This window comes from Pelobates fuscus, chromosome 7 (genome assembly GCF_036172605.1).
Source record: "Pelobates fuscus isolate aPelFus1 chromosome 7, aPelFus1.pri, whole genome shotgun sequence".
Classification (NCBI taxonomy): Eukaryota; Metazoa; Chordata; class Amphibia; order Anura; family Pelobatidae; genus Pelobates; species Pelobates fuscus.
In genome coordinates this window covers 27671475-27681955 of record NC_086323.1, presented here as the reverse complement: position 1 = coordinate 27681955, position 10481 = coordinate 27671475, and the positions used below count along the sequence as shown (strand labels likewise).

Here is a 10481-nt window from a genome sequence, read left to right as displayed (position 1 = left end):
ACCTAAATCTAAAGAAGAACTTTAGGAAGTGCCAAAAAACCCACAAGAACATCAGGACAATCTCCACAAAATATGTGCTTAGTGCCAAGGGAAGTCAAAGTTAATATTGACTTTTGCACGAAGAAGCCATTTTGTTCTGCAAACTGTGTTTTTTTTATATTTTGTGTACATATTTCCTGTATTTTCTGTTTTGTATCTTAATAAAGAGACTGAAAAATATGTATGGTCATTAAAACGTTGCTAAAAACAACAAAGCTGGTGGCAGCCTAAGACTATTGCAATACTGTACATATATAATAAAAAGAAGAGAAAAAAAAAAGCAAAAACAGAGTAAATGTAGACAGAATTTTTAAACTTCAATATTGATATCACTTTTAGGCTGATGCCCTTGTACTCATGCATGAGATGAACAAGGAAAGCAAGCAGCGTTTGCAGAAGCTGTTTAAATGCGGACAGTTCGCCATCCGCTGGGGATTTATCCCCATGGTCCTTTACTTAGGATTTAAAAGAGGAGCTGATCCTGGGATACCACAGCTTAATTTACTTAGTTTGCATTGGGGATAAATAAAGCTACACAGCAACTCTCAACTTCAAATATCAAGATCTGCGATAAAAGAGTATTGAAATTTAAGAGAACGGGATGACATTTTTCAACTTTCAACCTAGAGTGAAATGGACCAACACAGACCTTTACTTAGTATGATGTCTGTAGAAACAATACCGCTGGCAATTCACCGCCTCTTTAACATATTCAAAGGATGACTGTGTTTTCTGTTGAAACATCAAATTTTATTTATTTGCAGTGCGGAGAAGGATTTACACATTGTTTAAGCTTAAATTGATTTTGTTTAAGTAACATTTTTTTAATTTAAATGTTTAACTTACATATGTTTATCCTATCCTAAATTGTCACTTGTCTTGACTGTATTGTCAGTATAGTTATACTGGCAGACATTTTGTGTTAAGACAGAAATTAAAAGTGTATACTGCCAGTCACCCTCAGAACAGTTTTATAACAGAATGCTAAGACAGACATTCTCTTCTGAGCTCAAGAATGCAACTAATGTAAACATTAGAGATAAAACCTGAGATAAGGCATGATGTCTAACAGAAAAATGGGGGTTGAATGTAACAACCCAGATATATATATGTAGAAAGGCCATTAGGCCTGAATTTGTGGGAGGAGTAAGTCACCTCTGTAACTCACCTCTGCCGTTCAGCTGATTGTCTATCATAGCAACCAGCACTTCCGGTCCGAGCTTCCCGCCAGATCAGCTTCAGTCTCCTGCAGCAAGAGGTCCATAGCTTTCCTCCATTCGTTCTGAGGCCTGCCGCGCGTTTTTTTCTCCCGGTGGCGGTACCCGGCTTCCGGTCACGAGACCGGCACGCTCACGTAAGCTAAGTGAGGGAAATAGCGTTCGGCTATTTCCCTCCATTCGGGCCTAAAAACATAGGGGTAGGCTCCCTCTATCTTCTTTACACATATCCATGCTCGTTTTAACGTATTCAGCGTTCACGCCAAAACGGACGAACGCTTGTCACACTCATGCATCGTTCACGTATTCGTACGGAAAACTACCGAACTATGTATAAGTATAACGCTCATATTAATTGTTGTATTTCTATGTTTCTGTTCGGTCATTTAGTACCGATCTATTTGTACGGTTTAAATGAACGCACGGTACAAATCCCTATTACGGTTAATTCTTTTAAACCATGCTAAATAAATTCATGAATTTAATTTACACAAATTCTAAATATATACGCATATTCCCTGTTCGGTCAGTTAACTGCTGGTACCTACATGTCAGTATTTGGTTATACAATCCGGTCTAACTACCAGTCTTTTTCTTAAACTGTGTTGGCCGTTTTGATATATCTAAAACATTTAAAATCTCTACAATTATTTATAAGATACGGTTCTTTTTCCTACACCTAATTAACTAGTAACCTACGTTTTAATATCCATTTTATTAATTCTTATAGACTTCTCATGTCACCAATATAAATAAACAAGTTTTTCTAACTATACACCAACCCTATGCAAACCATACATACAGATATTAATTTATTAAACACGATCTTCTATGGTAATTCCGTTAAATCCACATTTGTACTGCATCTTCTCCTTAAAATCACGCAGTCATTTATTCTTGCCTCTGTCACATGTCTTTGGCTTTACAGATTGCATCGGTTTCTTGCATTCCTGCTCAAAAGTTGTTATTTCAAGTTCTTTTATTACAGGAACAGGTATAGTATTTTTCTCACTTTGGTTTCATCTAGGTCTAGGCCTCAAAATTCAATTAAACTGTTGGTATTTATTACATACTGTCACATCTGTCGTTAACTATTGAAATATTCATTGGTTAATCTTTAGCTCCAGTATTATTCTAGGCCTCCACCGGTTTCTACACATTAAACCAGTTACGCTCATCACAGGTTTCGTACTTCATTCAAGGTATAGTTCCCCACTCTTTCAAGACCTTTCTATACAAGACCTTACGCGGTCTCGGTTTCATTACGATTGACTCACGGTCTTACGCCCACAGTATGTTAATTCTTTACAATTTCTCTACCCAGGCCTACGGTCGTACTGCCATCAGGCCAAGGAAAACATCCAACCTACCTGATCCGGTACTCAGGCATACCACCAGGTACTTACGTCCTTACCCACGTACGGCAATCACTACCCCAAGGCCTCAATCAGCCTTTCTCTTTAACGCAAACTCGTCCCAATCCTATACTAAACCTTTCAGATCCCTCAATTCAGGATCTCACGTTGCGCTCCTAACAGCCAATCCTCACTACAAACCATACGTCACCACGATACGCATAAAATCATCAACATCTGTCTTAATCCTCAGGCTTCTTCTTCAAGAACAGCAGCAGACAAGACTCGCCACATTAAAAATACTAGAAGGTTCCAGTTATCATTTACAACCTTTCAAGGTTAGTATCCACACATTACACCAGAATTTCCCAGTCAACCTTAAGTATACTATTGAACTGGCTACTGGGTCTAGGCTACCGCCTTAGCTCACACTATTAGTAAATCCAGTCCCGCAAGGCCATCTCCCACCTCAACGTGGAGGTACGGCCCCACGCCCAAATCATAGTTATACGCCTCGCCTGCCCTATTACAGGGCTTTAGTCAGGGCCTCACCTGTCACAGCCACACGTTTTGAATTCTCTTTACAGTCACCGAGAGGTCAACACCCTGCCACCACGTCTGTGGCCTCAATTTCCTAAGCCAAATCATAGGTAGAGCCTCTCACCGCCACTTGGCATTAGCAGGGCCTCACCTACCAAAAATCTCACAGATACGTTTTTTGCTTTGGGACTAGCATTTCAGTCCAGTTCTTCCAATAAATACCATCTCTCATACCCCCCCACGTTTCCTCACTCCCCTTCTAATACCTCATTCACAAAATCATTTCTTTTAGAATGTCCCAAGAACCAATCCCCATTGAAGAACTGCCAGAAGAGATACCGTTCACGCCACCCAGACCAGAGTCTCCAGGCGAATCTCTCACCCCTTCAACTCCCACGTCCTTGAGAGCATGGACTATTTCTAAAATTATGGGCGAACTTAGGCTCAGGGGAATCCCCTTTCCAGCCACAGCTAGAAAGGCAGAACTTTACAGGCTACTTACCTACCAAGCCCCTGAGCCTAGGCCAAGCAATAGCTCTCAAGGACATCCACCAATACCCCGGTAATACCCCGGGCCTCCCAGTCTCCACCCCGGCTGTCCCCGCTGTACATGCATGCCCCCCCCATACTCCCCTTGCCTGCACCAGTCACAGCTATAGCTCCTTTTGAGTCACCAGCTCACTCCATCAGGAAAGAAATCCTAGACGGGAAGGACGTGTGTCTGGTGTCTCTGCTTATAGCTTCACAGGACATACTGGAGAACAAGGCTTACAATTACGGGGATATTTCAGTAGTGCTCAAGACAAGAGATCCTAGGCTTAATAAAAAACTCTCAATTCCCCAGTTCGTGATAGCTTTCGGGATATACCGTGACGTCATCTGCACAGTGTATCCCCACAGAAGAGAGGAGTTAGACCTCTACCTTCACAAGGTGGTGGATCTAGGCATCAAGTACGGGGGCTCTTCTTTCTACGACTACCATAAGTCAGTATCAGCGAAGGCAGCGACCCAACTGAAACAGTTCAACGTTAGAATTAACTGGTGTCAGATGGATACAGAATTATTCTGTCGCCACTTCGCTGGTCTCAGACCCCCGTCTTGTGCCATATGTAATTCCACTTCTCACATGGCAGACTTATGTCCCTCTGAAGCAGATCCTACCACCTCCACTCCCACCCCTCATCCCTCATCCCTCTTTCACCCCTCACAACTGTCAGGGTACTCACCTGTTAGACAGACAGCCAGACGTGGTCGCTCCTGGAATTCCCAACAGGGGACTTGAACCGGGGAACTTATCAGTCCTAGTCCTGATTTCTACCTCTGAGCCACAGCAGCTTTACACAGAGACTACTGAGTCCGGTCCTGTTCATCCTGGCATGGCTAATACACCGGGGGTTGCACCTTGACTTGGCTGTGTCTCACCTGACTCTCATCGGTCATCAGCAGGGTATTTAAACCCAGCCTTTTCCTGTGCTCAGGGTCAAGTCTTTGATCTAGTGTTCCTGTGTCGTACCAGTGTTCCAGTTTATCTGCTTCTTATATTTGACCTCGGCTTCTGACTACGTTTATTCTGACTTCTGGCATCCTTTGACCTCGACTATCCTGCTGCTTCAGTCCTTGCCTGTCCTGCGTATTTGGTACTGCATCCTGCACAGCCCCCGTGCACAGACCCACAGGCCGGGTGAATTCTTACCTGACAACCTTGGTCTGTGGCTATCTGCAAGGGTGAGCAACATATCTGCGCTACAGACTCCCAACTCAGGTAAGACCCTGATAAAAGACTTGACCAATATGGAGTCCGCAGAAATGTGCTCACCCTCACTCCAGCAAGTGTCCAGCCTGGCCCAGACTGTTTCGGAGTTGCAGCAAGAAATTTTTTCTCTTAAAGGCGCAGTACATCCAGCTCCGGAACCCTTTGTCATCATGCCCGACAGATTTGATGGTAACTACACGTCCTTTCAGTCATTCAGGATGGATTGCGAGGTATTGTTTTCTTTAAAGCCTCGAACTTACGCCACGGATTTCATCAGGGTCAGAGCGGCTATCAACCTGTTGTCTGGACGCATCAAAGTTTGGTCTTACCAAATGTTGCAGAGGAAGAGTCCAGTCCTTGTCAGCTGGGAATCCTTTATTATTGCTATGGACTCACAGTGCAGGACCACTAAGCCCAAGCCAGCTCCACCTACTAAAAAATCGCGGAGTCTACGTAACCAAGGAACCGAGTACTATCACCACACCCCAGTGATGCCCTCTTATGATCCAGTTCCCAGGAAAACTCCAGAGGTATCCTGTGTTCCACTTGACCCTGAGGAACTTATGCAAATTGGACTTGTCCACTGCAAAGTCACACCTAGGGAGAGGGACCGAAGGAGAAGCCATGGTCTGTGTTATTACTGTGGAGAAAAAGGGCACTTCATCACGCTTTGTCCTGTTCGCCCTCCTAGACCTCCAGTTCTCCGACTGAGTAATAATATCCTTCGTCCAGTGTACACCACATATCAGCCTAAAGAGCTACAAGGGAGCCGTTATTCCTGCCCAGGCTTGGCTTCCATGGAAAATACTACACCTACTGCTCCAGAGTCGTCTGCATCTACTACCAAAGTTACTTCCTGTAGTACCACCACTACTTCCTGCCCACTTGAAAAGGATTTACCTATGGATTGTGTCATTGCTTCTAATGGCACTACGGTCTGTAAAAAAGACCTAGAAGTGTTCGAAAAAGCACTGCTAGCTACGAGCACTGTTCCTGCCGAAGTTGTGGAAGTCCTTGCCACCTGTACCCGGAACCTAAAAAACCTGGACAGATCGTCAGCCATACCAGAAGCTGGTACTGGGAAATCCCGAGCTAATAAGGGATTCCATACTGAGGACTTTCACTATGGGGACTCGATGGATTCTGATAGTGACTCTGGGGAGGCGGATTATTTCGATGAAGAACCTACTTACGCCCAGAGGTCGTTTTTAAAGGGGGGGGGTACTGTCAGGGTACTCACCTGTTAGACAGCCAGACGTGGTCGCTCCTGGAATTCCCAACAGGGGACTTGAACCGGGGAACTTATCAGTCCTTGTCCTGATTTCTACCTCTGAGCCACAGCAGCTTTACACAGAGACTACTGAGTCCGGTCCTGTTCATCCTGGCATGGCTAATACACTGGGGGTTGCACCTTGACTTGGCTGTGTCTCACCTGACTCTCATCGGTCATCAGCAGGGTATTTAAACCCAGCCTTTTCCTGTGCTCAGGGTCAAGTCTTTGATCTAGTGTTCCTGTGTCGTTCCAGTTTATCTGCTTCTTATATTTGACCTCGGCTTCTGACTACGTTTATTCTGACTTCTGGCATCCTTTGACCTCGGCTATCCCTCGACTATCCTGCTGCTTCAGTCCTTGCCTGTCCTGCGTATTTGGTACTGCATCCTGCACAGACCCACAGGCCGGGTGAATTCTTACCTGACCACCTTGGTCTGTGGCTATCTGCAAGGGTGAGCAACATATCTGCGCTACAGACTCCCAACTCAGGTAAGACCCTGATAACAACAAACCAGCAGGTGGTCTACGTGACAAGCTGGGTAGGCCCATCTTCTTTTTAGGCAAGGTGCAGGTGTGCAATAATTTCAACGCAGGCTCCTGCAGTTTCAGCGCATGTAGATTATTGCACATCTGCTCCATTTGCTTCAGGGCACATACCAAGACCATGTGTCCGGCCAGGTTGTCCCCTAACAAATGAATAACCGACATTAATGTTGACAACCTGCTTTTTTACTTAAGGTCACACCCTAGCAGGCACCTGGTGGAATATCTGACCACCGGGTTCACACAGGGGTTTCTCACGGGTATAGTAGCCATCCCCTCAGGTACACTTGAATGTCCTAATCTCCTGTCAGCACGTCTAGACCCAGTCTCCACAGACACTCTCCTTTCCTCAGAAATTACCAATGGTTTCATGATCGGGCCTTTCACCTCTTCACCTATTTTCCTCCTGGCGCACTAACCCAATCGGTGTCGCAGTTCACAAATATTCTAATAAAAAAACGTCTAATTATCGATTTTATTGGCACCGCACTCCTCTTTTGTTCCCAGCATAAACGCACTCATTCCAGCAGACGGATTCTCACTCCAGTATGTAACTATTGACGACGCTATACAGGCCATCATCTCTTCTGGTAATCGCCCCTGGCTCAGCAAAACAGACATCACAAACGCGTTTAAGTTATTACCCATGCACCCCTCACTCTGGCATTTGCACAGTGTTAAATGGCGAGGAAAGTACTACTTCTCCACACGACTTACTTTCGGTTCTTGGTTATGTAAAAAGGCAATAAAGTGTGTATTTTCATGAACTTCTATTTGCCCTCTTTTATTTACAGGCCCACTCGTACTTTGGTTTCGGCACACCACAACCAACTTTGCCCTTACAGATACTATCCATTACGTATTAAATTCCGAGCACAAGTAGAAAGGTCATTAGGCCTGAATTTGTGGGAGGAGTATGTCCCCTACTTAAACTCCCAGCCCCTACTCACCTCTGCCGTTCAGCTGATTGTCCCCACCCACCTACACCCTGTTATAATTACATTCTCCTTGGTGGGCCCTCTTTTATTTACAGGCCCACTTGTACGTAGGTTTCGGCACACCACAACCAACTTTGCCCTTACAGATACTATCCATTACGTATTAAATTCCGAGCACAAATATATATATATATATATATATATACTCACTATCCACATATAATTTACTATTATTACATTAATCATATACAATTAGTACTAAGTTAATAATATAGAATATTCATGGATATAATATAAATGAAGAAATGTCATATTATTACTAACATTAGTGGAATATGTGTAATAGACATATATGTGTAATCTTAAATACAGTTTCACACAAGAAAACCAGACACCAAATGAAAGAAAACACAAAGTAATTGATTTTACTTTCTAAAAAAAAAAAAAACTAACGGAATATTACAAGTTCCATTGTAAGAAAAGGGTGAAACTAAGGCCACATATGTCAATTCTAAAATTATGACACTAAAATGCAGACACTCAGGCTGGGAAAACGCTTTGAAGATGACAGCAAAAGTAGCCATAAAAAGATAACAAAATGACATAATAAAGTGCATCACAAAATTCAATTAACCCATTATACAAAAAGGTAAATGGACCCCCTGACAAGAATTTTTGGTGATGTAATTGCACCATCTACTGACCAAAATCTAGATGATAGTCTGTAGGGAAGACACACCCACAGTTCCCTATTGGTCCTATTAACTAGTGACGTGCAAATAATTTTCCCCTTTAAAAAGTAATGACAAAGGGAAGAGGGGGACTTACACTCAAACACTCTGGGATTCATACGGACACTCTCAAACACTCTCTTGGACTTTCTGACTCTTGGACTGGACTCAAGACTCCCACTCACTTGGACTCACATCTAACAGATAAGATCTGAGAGATGGAGCCAAAGTTGGACATACCTAATTCTTAGTATCTTTCCAACTAACACAACTTCAGAACTCATATAATTATCTCATCATACTTGCATTCAGAATTCCTGGGACAGGCCTACACATCTGATAGAAAATCTACAACATAACTGGTAATTATGCTGGTTTTATTTAATTTAAAAAACTTCAACTGAAACCGACTTGGAATTTATTTTTTTGAATGTTACTTTGTCCTATTGTTTGTATTTAAGTTGGTAGCTCTCTGAAACTTACAAGAACAAATAAACCATAAAACACTGAATCACAGTCAGGAAAGGATCCAGTAAAACCCATAAACATTACTTGGAGTATATGTTGGGTGAAAGAACTGACAGAACTCTTCAAACCACAACATAATGCTCAACCATGCTTATATGTGTAATCAGTGCTTTAATTAGTGTAATAAAAGATTTGCATCAGTATTCTAATTTACTACAAAGCTGTAGCACTTACCTTTACTCCATGCTGTTAGCGAGCTACTAAAGTCACCCAGGCCAACTCCATCTCAATGAAATGGTCTAGGTGCATTGGTTGTGTCCTTTTAACCCTGCAATATAAAATATTATAGGCTTTTTTGCCCTTTTAGCAAGGTACTGTTTCAATTACCAATCAAATTTACCCACAATCCATCAATAAAATCAATCCCAGATATTGACATTAAAAGAAGGAAGAAAACATAATGAAAATAAATTAAGGTAAGTGGCAAGGTGGGAGTGTAGATAACAACACGATCCAGATTTGGACAATAACTTGTTAGCTCTAATTCATGGAAGAGAGTCCCTTGACCTTTAGAATGTAGTTTTGCTGATTATGCAAACCTTTCCAGATAAATTGACAATCTAATAACTCTTCATAAGTGATTAAAATGCAGACCCTCCGCATCTCATCACCTGTTTCCTTCAGATGTGACCTTTAAAATATACTAAGCTTTATTGTCTAAATTACACATGACTGTGCACCATTCCCTTTTATTAGGTCAAGCATGTGATAGCCGTATACTATATTATATATGTATTGATTCATTTGTGGTACTCTGGGAACTGTCCTTAAAATGCTCATGGTGATATTCTGTATGGTATAAAAATTCTAAATGTGTGAAACGAATCTAATTAAAACTACAACATAACCAACATGTTACATTTATAATCTTTAATTACTGCATGATACGTTTCGGCAACCATTGTAATTAAATTTGATACTCTGTTACATTTTACTATCTTAAACCGTTGACGTATAGGTAAAGATAATTGGTGCTAAACTGTTCAGCGTCCAATATAAAAATGAAAATTCATCCCCATTCCATGACTAATCCCAACTGCACTACATAATACAAAATAACATGTTTTTTAAGTCATTTAATTTGCTGTGTCACACCATTGCAGGAAAAACCACTATTGGACTATGGGATTATGTCGAGAAAAATGGAAATTGAAGCTAATCCTTCGTCATAATTCAAATTCAAACACTGTAATATGTTCTTTGTTCTTGAATATGGTCTTCATTTAAAGCAGAATCTATTATGCCTTAGAAAGGTACATAATACACATTTATAAACTGGTAAAGGTTAAAGACAGGCATACTGTTAGAATAAAGCGTCATAGAACTTGCACATCAAATTTTGAAATTTTTTTGTAAAAAAAAATGTTGTTTTGTGCAAAATAATATTTTGTTTAAGGACATATGACTGTAGGAGTAAATTCTTTAGAATGTATTCACTAAACTGAGTATTGATTTGTGGAGAACTGACAAGGGAATTGTTCATTTTAGGCTCAAATAGTTGAGTTGAGAGAGTTGAGAAATATTTGTGTATTTGGGGGTAAAGTTTAGGTTTTTGCTAACGACA

The 10481-nt window shown here is 41.6% G+C and overlaps 1 protein-coding gene across 1 annotated transcript; it reads left to right on the top strand.

Annotated features, from left to right (window-relative positions):
• Positions 1-385: 385 nt before the first annotated feature.
• On the top strand, positions 386-575 carry LOC134568560 (mitochondrial import receptor subunit TOM7 homolog). Its single transcript, XM_063427203.1, has one exon. It carries the CDS (start codon positions 397-399, stop codon positions 562-564), a length of 168 nt encoding a protein of 55 aa, XP_063283273.1. The 5' UTR covers positions 386-396; the 3' UTR covers positions 565-575.
• The last annotated feature ends 9906 nt before the right edge of the window (positions 576-10481 follow it).

Bases quoted from the DNA above. Each gene is read 5' to 3' on its own strand.
- LOC134568560 (XM_063427203.1), top strand. From the start codon at position 397: ATGCATGAGATGAACAAGGAAAGCAAGCAGCGTTTGCAGAAGCTGTTT.